At 47.5% G+C, this 14266-nt stretch overlaps 1 protein-coding gene across 1 annotated transcript in view; it reads right to left on the minus strand.

Annotated features, from left to right (window-relative positions):
* Positions 1-14266, minus strand: part of LOC126177118 (uncharacterized) — an 806789-nt gene that overhangs the window by 7159 nt on the left and 785364 nt on the right. Inside the window, exon 4 of the mRNA XM_049924388.1 lies at positions 7347-7455. Within this exon, the coding sequence (XP_049780345.1) occupies positions 7347-7455 (109 nt within the window). The remainder of the gene's footprint in view (positions 1-7346; positions 7456-14266) is intronic.

Consider the following 14266-nt stretch of genomic DNA (forward strand, 5'->3'; position numbering starts at 1 on the left):
TCCAGCCATTCACCAGACCCAAATCCTTCTGTCGGAATGCTACAAGGTAATATGAGTCATCACTTCAAATCATCCACTGGCCAGTGGCGTCGCTCTTTACACTATCTCAGGCGTCACTCAGCATCGACTGCAGAAATATCTGGCTTGTGAGGAGCTGCTCACTGTTTTTAACTCCATACTCGCAGTTATTATGCTACCTTGACTGCTGATAGCAACGAAGGATTCCTTGCGTTGATTACGCGCCATTTTCTGAAACCACCCTTCACAATCACTGAGCTGTCTTGCACGATCCATCCCGCTATTACTGCCGCTGCACTGACAACACCACACTCCTTTTACACTGGCGAGTTCGCCTCTGGTCACATCTTGCGTTGATTACGCGCCATTTTCTGAAACCACCCTTCTCAATCACTGAGCTGTCTTGCACGATCCATCCCGCTATTACTGCCGCTGCACTGACAACACCACACTCCTTTTACACTGGCGAGTTCGCCTCTGGTCACATCTAGTGATCAATTCCCATGACGTAGAGGTGTCTCGATACTTTTGGTCAAATAGTGTATATGACGTAACAACACGACAGCGATAAATATCAATAGGTTGCTGAGCGTGCTTTGATTGAAGATACAGTACTGGCCATTAAAATTGCTGCACCACGAAGATGACATGCTACAGACGCGAAAGAAGACGAATAAGATGCTGTGATATGCAAATGATTAGCTTTTCAGAGCATTCACACAAGGTTGGGGCCGGTGGCGACACCTACAACGTGCTGACATGAGGAACGTTTCCAACCGATTTCTCATACACAAACAGCAGTTGACCGGCGTTGCCTGGTGAAACGTTGTTGTGATGCCTCGTGTAAGGAGGAAAAATGCGTACCATCACTTTTCCGACTTTGATAAAGGTCGGATTGTAGCCTATCGCGTTGCGGTTTATCGTATCGCGACACTGCTGCTCGCGTTGGTCGAGATCCAATGACTGTTAGCAGAATATGGAATCGGTGAGTTCAGGAGGGTAATACGGAAAGCCGTGCTGGATGCCAACGGCCTCGTATCACTAGCAGTCGAGATGACAGGCATCTTATCCGCACGACTGTAACGGATCGTGCAGCCATATCTCGATCCCTGAGTCAACAGATGGGGACGTTTGCAAGACAACAACCATCTGCACGAACAGTTCGACGACGTTTGCAGCAGCATGGACTATCAGCTCGGAGACCGTGGCTGCGGTTACCCTTGACGCTGCATCACAGACAGGAGCGCCTGCGATGGTGTACTTAACGACGAACCTGGGTTCACGAATGGCAAAACGTCATTTTTTTCGGATGAATCCAGGTTCTGTGTACAGCATCACGATGATCGCATCCGTGTTTGGCGACATCACGGTGAACGCACGCTGGAAGCATGTATTCGTCATACTGGCGTATCACTCGGCGTGATGGTATTGGGTGCCACTGGTTACACGTCTTGGTCACTTCTTGTTCGCATTGACTGCACTTTGAACAGTGGACGTTCCCATTTAAGATATATTACAACCCGTGGCTCTTCCCTTCATTCGATCCCTGCGAAATCCTACATTTCAGCAGGATGATACACGGCCGCATGTTGCAGGTTCTGTACGGGCTTTTCTGGATATAGAAAATGTTCGACTGCAGTTCTGGCCAGCACACTCTCCAGATCTCTCACAAACTGAAAACATCTAGTCAATGGTGGCCAAGCAACTGGCTCGTCACAATACGCCAGTCACTACTCTTGATGAAGTGCGGTATCGTGTTGAAGCTGCATGGGCAGCTGTACCTGTACACGCCACCAAGCTCTGTTTGACTCAATGCCGAGGCGTATCAAGGCCGTTATTACGGCTAGAGGCGGTTGTTATGGATACTGATTTCTCAGGATCTATGCACCCAAATTGCGTGAAAATGTAATCACATGTCAGTTCTAGTATAATATACACTCCTGGAAATTGAAATAAGAACACCGTGAATTCATTGTAACAGGAAGAGGAAACTTTATTGACACATTCCTGGGGTCAGATACATCACATGATCACACTGACAGAACCACAGGCACATAGACACAGGCAACAGAGCATGCACAATGTCGGCACTAGTACAGTGTATATCCACCTTTCGCAGCAATGCAGGCTGCTATTCTCCCATGGAGACGATCGTAGAGATGCTGGATGTAGTCCTGTGGAACGGCTTGCCATGCCATTTCCACCTGGCGCCTCAGTTGGACCAGCGTTCGTGCTGGACGTACAGACCGCGTGAGACGACGCTTCATCCAGTCCCAAACATGCTCAATGGGGGACAGATCCGGAGATCTTGCTGGCCAGGGTAGTTGACTTACACCTTCTAGAGCACGTTGGGTGGCACGGGATACATGCGGACGTGCATTGTCCTGTTGGAACAGCAAGTTCCCTTGCCGGTCTAGGAATGGTAGAACGATGGGTTCGATGACGGTTTGGATGTACCGTGCACTATTCAGTGTCCCCTCGACGATCACCAGTGGTGTACGGCCAGTGTAGGAGATCGCTCCCCACACCATGATGCCGGGTGTTGGCCCTGTGTGCCTCGGTCGTATGCAGTCCTGATTGTGGCGCTCACCTGCACGGCGCCAAACACGCATACGACCATCATTGGCACCAAGGCAGAAGCGACTCTCATCGCTGAAGACGACACGTCTCCATTCTTCCCTCCATTCACGCCTGTCGCGACACCACTGGAGGCGGGCTGCACGATGTTGGGGCGTGAGCGGAAGACGGCCTAACGGTGTGCGGGACCGTAGCCCAGCTTCATGGAGACGGTTGCGAATGGTCCTCGCCGATACCCCAGGAGCAACAGTGTCCCTAATTTGCTGGGAAGTGGCGGTGCGGTCCCTTACGGCACTGCGTAGGATCCTACGGTCTTGGCGTGCATCCGTGCGTCGCTGCGGTCCGGTCCCAGGTCGACGGGCACGTGCACCTTCCGCCGACCACTGGCGACAACATCGATGTACTGTGGAGACCTCACGCCCCACGTGTTGAGCAATTCGGCGGTACGTCCACCCGGCCTCCCGCATGCTCACTATACGCCCTCGCTCAAAGTCCATCAACTGCACATACGGTTCACGTCCACGCTGTCGCGGCATGCTACCAGTGTTAAAGACTGCCATGGAGCTCCGTATGCCACGGCAAACTGGCTGACACTGACGGCGGCGGTGCACAAATGCTACGCAGCTAGCGCCATTCGACGGCCAACACCGCGGTTCCTGGTGTGTCCGCTGTGCCGTGCGTGTGATCATTGCTTGTACAGCCCTCTCGCAGTGTCCGGAGCAAGTATGGTGGGTCTGACACACTGGTGTCAATGTGTTCTTTTTTCCATTTCCAGGAGTGTATTTTTCCAATGAATACACGCTTATCATCTGCATTTCTTCTTGGTGTAGCAATGTTAATGGCCAGTAGTGTAGGAACTCATCTTCGGAAACGTTATCCAATCACACTACAGACCGCCAAAATTGCAGGGAACAACGTCTGAGGCTAGATCATCCCTCAGCGGAGAACAAGAGTTGGTATGGGCCCAACAGCGGTCAGATCGTGTGATGGCGTCGATTGCGTCAACACCTGCCTTCACCACCCTCTTTAGGCCTGTCTCCGTGAAACGTTTGACAGCAAAGACGCGGGAGGCTTTGTCTCTTCAGTAGTGAATGTGGTTGACGTTCCCATACATGGTTCCTAACCTCAGTTTATTCCGTTACAATTCTCGAAGTTTGTAGGTATTGTTTGGGTAGTGTTAGGCTTTACAGGTGCAAACGAAAGGAGCGAGTAAACGACAGTAAAACAAGCACATGATCCTAATAAACGTAGGCCCGGAAACCAATTGTTTCCTCCATACGACTTGTTATAACTGAGTAAATGAACGCTTTAGACAGTGCCCCGAGGAACTTGAGGACTAATGTATTACAGGAAGCGGTCCGCATAGTCACTGTTCGTTTGAAGGCAGGCTTCACCACGCATCCTCACTGATGCCAGGACACGTTCAGAACTCCCAGTCGTGTTCTGAATGGATTGAGAACCATCTACAATGCGTTCCCGCATATAGTCGACACTCTCAACAGAGCTAGAAGAAATTTCGAAATTTGTGGTAAGGTCTTATGGGACCAAACTGCTGAGGTCATCGGTCCCTAGCCCTACTTAATCTAACTTCAACTAACTTACGCTAAGGACAATACACACACCCATGCCCAAAGGAGGACTCGAATCTCAAATGGGGGCAGCCGCGTTAACAATGACAAGCCGCTGTAGACCGCTCGGACACCCCGCGCGGCCGCAACAGGGCTAGAATACACCAAAGCTGTAATATATGTGCCTACAAATAAAAATCCGAGGGGTTCAAGTCTGAGGACCTGAGAGGTCGCAGCATTACCGAGTCGAAGCAATATTAATCCATATTTAGGTATCTGGAATGATGCTAAAATTAAACGCGGGCGTCCGCAGCTCGTGGTCGTGCGGTAGCGTTCTCGCTTCCCACGCCCGGGTTCCCGGGTTCGATTCCCGGCGGGGTCAGAGATTTTCTCTGCCTCGTGATGACTGGGTGTTGTGTGCTGTCGTTAGGTTAGTTACGTTTAAGTAGTTCTAAGTTCTAGGGGACTGATGACCATAGATGTTAGGTCCCATAGTGCTCAGAGCCATTTGAACGATTTTTTAAACGCGGGCGGTTTATTGCTTTGTAATTTGCTCCTCTTTCTAAATACACTAACAGTGTTGTAACATTCGTATGATTACCCTTCTGCATACGTTGTATAGGAGAAACTATTGGTTTTTCCGGATCTACGTTTATTAGAGTGTATAAGTGATAGATTCTACCCAAATGCCAACCTCAACTGCACGTGGTGTAGCCTATTTCACACTGACGAGACTCTGGCAACCGAATGACTCCCGGGATAAGGAGTCCCCCAGTACCCACCTCCTCTCTTTCCAAAAGCGGATTAAGGTTAGGGCACTATTTTGGCCTACAGATGGGAAACTGGCTCTAAAGGCGGAGGGACTGTGAAGATGGTCAACGGCATAAGAATGTAGAACACACTGGACAACGACTACATTAAAGGCCTTACAGCATGTTCTGGTAATCATCATAGCTGTGCTCATGGCAATCATCTGGGAGCAACAGTTATGAGTACAGACATGCAGGACTAAGATCAGGGGAGGAGGAGGACTGTGGAAAAACAGGAATGCCTTTTGAGGTCAAAAATTTAGTATGGGAGTGGCCGTGTGACACGAGGCGTTGTCATGGTGCAGCATCTGCTTGCCTGCAACGTCCGGTCTCACTCGATTCACCCTTTTCCTGAACCTTTCAAGGACTTCTTTGTAAAGCACTTGGTTAACAGTTTGTGCTGGAGGAACCAGTATTTTATGCACGATACCCCTACTGGACAGAAAATTGGTTTTTGAAGTTGAAGCTCTTCCTGAGAGAGGTCTTCAACATGTTCTCAGCCGTCCAAAAATTTGTGCCAGCGAAAAACTTGTGTACTTGGTAAGGAATATTCCCTATAGGCCTGTCTCTACTTTTAAAAGACCACACTCGGGAATTCCCCAGATTTAATACAAAACTTGATAGCATAACATTGCTCAAAATTCTGCTGTTCCCTTTTCGTAATACACAACAGAAACACAACTTCACCGATGGCGCTCTCCAAAATCACGTGATGGCTGTACGCAGCTGAAACTCGGACTGAGCGTCTGGAAGGGATGAACACAGAAGTGTACACGAGAACAGCAACACACCGTTGCCAGATCGCTACAATGTTATCAGTGTCATTAGTTATCTCACACACCTAGTAAGTAAGATGGGATAATACAGTACTGACCATTAAAATTGCTACACCACGAAGACGACGTGCTACAGACGCGAAATTTAACACACAGGAAGAAGATGCTGTGATGTCCAAATGATTAGCTTTTCAGAGCATTCACACAAGGTTGGCGCCGTGGCGACACCTACAACGTGCTGACATGAGGAAAGTTTCCAACCGATTTCTCATACACAAACAAGAGTTGACCGGCGTTGCCTGGTGAAACGTTGTTGTGGTGCCTCGTGTAAGGAGGAGAAATGCGTACCGTCACGTTTCCGTCTTCGATAAAGGTCGGATTGTAGCCTATCGCGATTGCGGTTTATCGTATCGCGACATTGCTGCTCGCGTTGGTCGAGATCACTGATATCAGAATATGGAATCGGTGGGTTCAGGAGGATAATATGGAACGCCGTGCTGGATCCCAACGGCCTTGTCTCACTAGCAGTCGAGGTGACAGGCATCTTGTCCGCATGGCTGTAACGGATCGTGCAGCCACATATAGTTCCCTGAGTCAACAGATGGGGACGTTTGCAAGACAGCAACCATCTGCACGAACAGTTCGACGGCGTTTGCAGCAGCACGGACTATCAGCTCAAAGACCATGGCTGCTGTTACCCTTGACGCTGCATCACAGACAGGAGCGCGTGCGATGGTGTACTCAACGACGAACATGGGTTCACGAATGGCAAAACGTCATTTTTTCGGATGAATCGAGGTTCTGTTTACAGCATCATGATGGTCGCATCCGTGTTCGGCGACATACGGTGAACGGACATTGGTAGCGTGTATTTCGTCATCGCCATACTGGCGTATCACCCGGCGTGATGGTATGGGATGCCTTTGGTTACGTGTCTCGGTCACCTGTTTATCGCATTGACGGCACTTTGAACAGTGGACGTTACATTTCAGATGTGTTACGACCCGTGGCTCTACCCTTCATTCGATCCCTGCGAAACCCTACATTTCAGCAGGACAATGCGCGACCTCATGTTGCACGTCCTGTACGGGCCTTTGTGGATACAGAAAATGTTCGACTGCAGCCCTGGCCAGCACATTCTCCAGATCTCTCACCAACTGAAAACGTCTGGTCACTGGTGCCCGAGCAACTGGCTCGTCACAATACGGCAGTCGCTACCCTCGATGAACTGTGGTATCGTGTTGAACCTGCATGGGCAGCTGTACGTGTACACGCCACCAAGCTCTGTTTGACTCAATGCCGAGGCGTATCAAGGCCGTTATTACGGCCAGAGGTGGTTGTTCTGGGTACTGATTTCTCGGGATCTATGCACCCAAATTGCGTGAAAATGTAATCACTTGTCAGTTCTAGTATAATATATTTGTCCAATGAATACCGGTTTATCATCTGCATTTCTTCTTGGTGTAGCAATTTTAATGGCCAGTAGTGTAGAAGGCCAACTACAAACAATGAATCACAGGGTTTCCGTACACTGTACGAGGACTCTGACTTGAAAGTGTCTAGCCTTGGCTGCGAACGAGGCAGTGAATGGTACGTACCGAAGTCTCGTATGTGCTTCTCGAGGCGGTCGTTCTCCTCCTGGCTGTTGATGCTGGCCAGGTGCATCCCGTGGTAGCGGCAGTACTGCGCTGCGCGATACCAGTTGGCCTGAAACACACCGAACACCGGCGTCAGACGAGCCTGCCAAGCGGGAGAACGCCCAGCAGCCGACACACAACTTGCGCCTGTTGTTACTGCGATAGGACTGCACCAAACGACAGTCTGCATCTAGCGAGGCAGCGGTAGCTGGTGCTGTTAGGTTGACAGCGTGAAGGAGTAGCGTCGACGTCATTCACTGAGCGAAATGCGGTGGGCTGTCGCTGAAAGACTGGAATCTGATCACACTCAGACAGAACTGAGCAGCCTCCTTAAATGTTAGTGCTTCTATTGCGAACTGAGTGTGGTAACAATTTTAATCGCATTTGGTTCAGCCAATAACGAGCATATACAATGATAAAAAATATGTAGCACCCAGAAGGCATGGTCAGACGTCAGAGTAATGTTCTACACTTATACACCATCGACCGTTATGTAAATGATTACAGTTTCAGTTCTCTCTGACAGGTAAAACGGCCAGAAGAGTGCATTTGTACAGTTTGGTACCAGGACTGTAGTACAGGGTGTCCGAAAAGACTTTCCCTGGTTACATAAATTGATAACTCAAGCTAGAAGTAAGATACAAATATGAAACTTGTGTCGAATTATTTACAACTATCAAAGTTTTTTTTCTGTTTTAGGTTCGCAGATGAGGTGCAGTGCCCAAGAAGCCATGTTAACCAATCAGGAGAAGGCACAGTGTGTCCTGTGGTACCATGAGACACGATCACCAACCACAGTGCAGAGACACTTCCAGACAACATTTGGAAGGAATCCACTTGACGTCAAGAGCATTAAAGCCTGGTATGAGAAGTTCTAAAACACAGGATCGGTTGCAGACCTTCCGAGGTCTGGTCGACTAAGAAGCTCAGCAGACAGGGTGGAAGCTGTAGGCAGTCTTTTCTGCGAAGTCCGAAGAAATCGGTGCGCAGGGCCTGACGTGAATTACAGAAGCACTCTCCATGACATTTTACACAAACGTTTATTGTTTCGTGCATACAAAGTGCAAATCGTTCAGGTCTTGTTCCCCAATGACAGTACACGTCGATATGACTTTGCGGTCGAAATGCTATCACGTATTGAGGACGATGGTTATCTCAAACGAATTGCCTTTTCCGACGAAGCGACGTTTTTAGTCAGTGGAGTAGTGAATCGCCATAATGTGCGCATTTGGGGTTCACAACCCTCTGGCGATGTCATGGAGTGCACCAGAGGCAGTCCAAACGCGAATGTTTGGTGCGCGCTATTGCACGATTCAATTATCGGCCCATTGCTCTTCGCTGAGGCTACCATCACATCTGCAGTGTATCTGCACATGTTGCAACTGTATGCTGTTCCTCAGCTGCCTCAGACTTCTTTTTATGGGGTTATGTCAAGGACGAGGTCTACCGAACACGTGTACCAGATCTTGAAACCCTGCGGCAACGGATAACCACAGTCGTTGAATCGATCCCTCCAGTGATGTTGGCTAATGTGTGGACGGAAATTGAAAATCGCCTAGATGTGCTACATGCTACCAAGGGTGCTCATGTGGAAGTTTACTGATGTGTGAAAAAAACTTTGATAGGTTGTAAACAATTAGACACCAGTTTCATATTTGTATCTTACTTCTAGCCTGAGTTATCAATTTATGTAATCAGGGAAAGACTTTTCGGACACCCTGTATAAGGGTGTGAACAGCGTCAGATCTTCAGTAAGCCTTGTGAAGGACACGAAGATGCCGGTACACTCATGTGAGACAGCATTATCAGTATCAGACAGATTTTCAAAGTGGCTGCATTGTGGGTCTCCATTTGGCCAGCTGGTTGAATCACGCTATATCCAGATTTGTGGGACATTCGGATGTTGGAATGCGTGGGGACGTGAGGACAGGTATATTCTTTGTCAAAGGACTGGTCGACCAAACGTGACCACCACAACGGGGATAGCATATTATGCACCAACCACACCGTGAAACTTTCGCACCTGCGCCCTACATCCGAGAACAGGTAATGGGCTCCCTGCGACACTGAGCATCAGCCCACAACACTGGCCAGAGAGTAACAGGAGCTGGACTTAAGGGTGCCGTGACTGGGAAGCACGGACTGTTGATGAATGGCGTCGCATTGTATTCAGCGATGAATCGCGGTTTTTGCTCTATCCTCGGATGACCATCATCAGCGACTATGGCGGCGATCCTGGGAGAGAGCCCATTCTTCGAATGTTTAGGAGAGCCACAGCGGTTTTACTTCTGGCGTCATGTGGTAGGGAGCCATCGGGTATGAACTGTCCCCGAAAGTACGCGTATGGGACCAGCTAGAACGTTAATTCAGTCCCAGGGCCAGTAGCCACGATATCAAGGACCAGCTACAACAACTGTGACCTGTGTTGTCTTAGCAGAGAAATCAGTGCAGGCGCCCAGGCCAAGGCTGGTACAACGCTATACCTGTAAGTGGGCTCGTTATTTGTAATAATTTTGACTCGATTTTGTAATAATTGACATGACATCAAATACCCTCTGCAACAGTAAAGTTTCATCTCATTTTTTCCTTTCTTCCTTGGTGCTTCACTTTTTTTCCCGGCATTACATGTAAAATGAATGATTCCATTCCAGTCCTTTAATGTTCGAGCGCAATATGATTCAGACAGAATGCCCATCTTCAAGCACCTTCACCTGTAAGAGTGACACCACGTGCACCTATGAAAAGCAACTAGAGCACTAAGTTATTCACCTGGAACAGTAACGACTCATAAATCGACGATAACTAATACTAGAGATAAAACCCTAACACCTTGAGATGTACGAGTATAAGGGGCAGTCAAATGAAAACGAGACAGACGGGAAAAAAGTAAGAAAACTCTTCCGTAACTGTTAATACATTTATCCCACTGTGAGACGAGATGGTCAATGCCTTCATGGAAAAATGTTTGCGGTTGCCTACCGAACCGTGAGTCCGTCCAGGCGTGCACCTCTTCGTCCACATCAAATCGGCGGCAACGGGTGTCTTTTTCCAGGGCTCCAAAAATACGGAAAACAATGGCGAGAGATCGGGACAGTGTGGATGATGTGTAAGGGCTTCCCAGCGAAACTCCTGCAGCATAGTCGAAACAACCGTGGGAGGTGGGTGTACTAAGCTGCAACAGAATGGTGCCGCCCATCAACATTATTCGACGTCTGGACTTGATGGTGCGCTTCAGTTTTTGCACACTGTCCTCTTACCGCCGTGCGTTAACTGTGACGCCGTGCTTAGAAAGTTAATGAGCAGCGGGTCCTTTCAGTTAAATAAAAAGGTACCACTGACACTACCGGGGGTGCCGTGTCTGTTGTTTCGACTACGCTGCAGAAGTTTCGCTTGGAAGTCTTCAAACATCCTTCATACAGTATCGACCGCTCCTCATGCCATTTCCATATTTTTGGAGGCCTGAAGAAAGACATTCGTGTCTGTCGATTTGTTTCGAATGAAGAGGCACACGCGTGGGTAAAATCACGATTCCGTAGGCAACAGCAAACAGTTTTCCATGAAGGCATTGACCATCTTGTCTCATAGCGGGATACGTGTATTAATAATTTGTTCAAATGGCTCTGAGCGCTATGGGACTTAACATCTGAGGTCATCAGTCCCCTAGAACTTAGAACTACTTAAACCTAACTAACCTAAGGACATTACACACATCCATGTCCGAGGCAGGATTCGAACCTGCGACCGTAGCGGTCACGCGGTTCCAGGCTGAAGCGCCTAGAACCGCTCGGCCACACCGGCCGGCTTATTAATAATTAAGGAGATTACTATTCAAAAATAAATACTTTACTTACCTTTTTGCCATGAGTCTCTTTTAAATCTGACTGCCCCTTACAACTGATTCAACAAGGAGAAAATGAACTCTCCAGTACCGAGATACACTGAAATGTTGGTAATCCTAAGCATTCCTTTTTCTGAAATTAAGAGAGAAGCTCTGTATTTTTGTGTAATACTTCTTGGTAATTCATGTATGAGTTTCATTTATGGTATGTAAAAGGTCGATTCTCATAACATGTGTAATTAATAATTAATGTATAACTTCATACTTCATTATTCAAAGTCAAGTAATTCTGCACATTTAATGGAAAATGTTATGTTCTATAAAACATTTGCGTTGTACATGGGTAGAAGAAGAGTTGTATAACGTGGTAAAATACTGAAACTCTTAACTAATGAAGAAATTAATGATAGAAAACTGTAAATTTGTTAAGTAAAGAAATTATGAACTATATTTATAATAAGAAAACATATAAATTCGAAAAACAAGGTATCATTTACATGTGAGAACTTAGTAACATTTTAGAGCATAAAAAACTTTTAATTATGAAATACACCGAAGTGATTGTTAGTAGGTTATAAATACATACGGAGTGGAAGCCGCTGAAACACTCTAGGGTTTTTGTCAGTGTTAGTCTGCTTTGGTCAATTTCGGCTGCCTGTTTTTCGCACTGTTGGTCGTGTTTCAGTGTACAATAAAACTCGTTTCAATTCAACAACTATCTGATTTCGCATAATTCAAATCTATGGACTAACGTAATAAATTGCAATGACAAGCTGTTTTGATTAACACATCGCAGACAGTATTTAGGTAAGGAAAATGAAGTCGACTTCAGTAGTGTAACGTTCGCCCTATAGTGCATGCGGTACCCGTAACTCATCGCAACCACAGCGATAAATATCTGCCTCCCAGTACTATTTGGGGTTGTTTAATATGAATACTGGAGTACACTATGTGATCAAAAGTATCCGGACACCTGGCTCAAAATGACTTACAAGTTCGCGGCGACCTCCACCGGTAGTGCTGGAATTCAACATGGTGCTGGCCCACCTTTAGCCTTGATGACAGCTTCCACTCTCGCAGGCATACGTTCAATCAGGTGCTGGAAGGTTTCTTGGGGAATTCCAGCCCATTCTTCACGGAGTGCCGCACTGAGGAGAGGTATCGATGTCGGTCGGTGAGGCCTGGCACGAAGTCGGCGTTCCAAAACATCCCAAAGCTGTTCTACAGATTTCAGGTCAGGACTCTGAGCAGGCCATTACAGGGATGTTTTGTCGTGTAACCACTCCACCACAGGACCTGAATTATGAACAAGTGGTCGATCGCGTTGAAAGACGCAATCGACACCCCCGAATTGCTCTTCAACAGTGGGAAGCAAGAAGGTGCTTAAAACATCAGTGTAGACCTGTACTGTGATAGTGACACGCAAAACAACAAGGAGTGAAAGCCCCCTCCATGAAAAACACGACCACACGATAACGCCACCGCCTCCGAAGTTTACTGCTGGTACTACACACGCTGACAGATGACGTTCACCGGGCATTCGCCATACCCACACCCTGCCATCGGATCGCCACATTGCGTACCGTGATTCGGCACTCCACACAAGGTTTTTCCACTGTTCAGTTGTCCCTTGTTAACGCTCCTTACACCTAGCGAAGCGTCTTTTGGCATTTACCAGCGTGATGTGGGGCTTATGAGCAGCCGCTCGACCATTAAATACAAGTTTTCTCACCTCCCGCCTAATGTCATAGTACTTGCAGTGGATCCTCATGCAGTTTGGAATTCCTGTGTGATGGTCTGGATAGATGTCTGCCTATTACACCTTGCGACCCTCTTCAACTGTCGGCGGTCTCTGTCAGTCAACAGACGTGGTCGACCTGTACCGTCTTGTGCTGTACGTGTCCCTTCACGTTTCGACTTCACTATCACATCGGAAACAGTGGACCTAGGGATGTTTAGGAGTGTCGAAATCTCGCGCTCAGACGTATAACCAAATGACCCCCAATCTCCTGACAACGTTCGAAGTCCGTGAGATCCGCGGAGCACCCCATTCTGCTGTCTCACGATGTCTAATGACTATTGAGGTCGCTGACATGGAGTACCTGGCAGTACGTGGCAACACAATGCACCTAATATGAGAAACGTAGGTTCTGGAAGGTATAAGGATACTTTTGATCACACAGTGTATGTAATACGCATAGGCAGGGTGGTGCGTTACAGTCTGAGTAACTGAACAATTTCGCGAGTAGCTCGGAGCTAGCAAATCCTGGAATCGGTCGGCAGCTCTCCTTGGTCTAGACGCAGTGGTCCACAGTATTGGCAAAGTTATCCTTCCAAGGGAAAAGTTTACCAGACGTCTCAGGTTTTGTCCTCGTATGCAGTCTATGGGTTCTGATCTAAAATGGCTCTCAGCACTATGGGACTTAAATTCTGAGGTCATCAGTCCCCTAGAACTTAAAACTACTTAAACCTAATTAACCTAAGGACGTCACACAGATCCATGCCCGAGGCAGGATTCGAACCTGGTTCTGATCGGCTATTTACGTGTTTCTGTAGGTGGAAGTTATAGCTTACATGAAATTAGTCGTCTGAGTCCGAGAATTTCATCGTATAACCAGATAAAGGTGGCACCAGCTAAGGAGACGGAATGGCGAACAATAAATAAATTAAATAAATTATATTGTACTCTGCGGGAACCGGAAGCGTTTCGGTGTGACTCTTGACCTATCTGGCTTTGAACTATTATCTTCTTTTGTTTCCGAGGAGATTTCTGCAGAAGTTGCAAGGAAATAATCGGAGGCATTAACTGTCAGAGATGGGCATGTTTATCTCGAACATATTGTACCAGAATAAAATTATAGTTCCTGTCCCACGATAGTGTTCAAGGTTTTCGCTAGGTTTCGCATGGCTGTCTCCCAAAAATTGCAAACTAGGAGTATACCTGCCCAAATATCACCCCGCCTAGTATTTGGTAGGAAATACTCTTTAAATGGTTCAAATGGTTCTGAGCACTATGGGACTCAACTTCTGAGGTCATTAGTCC

The sequence above is a fragment of the Schistocerca cancellata genome, chromosome 3 (assembly GCF_023864275.1).
Source record: "Schistocerca cancellata isolate TAMUIC-IGC-003103 chromosome 3, iqSchCanc2.1, whole genome shotgun sequence".
Taxonomy (NCBI): Eukaryota; Metazoa; Arthropoda; class Insecta; order Orthoptera; family Acrididae; genus Schistocerca; species Schistocerca cancellata.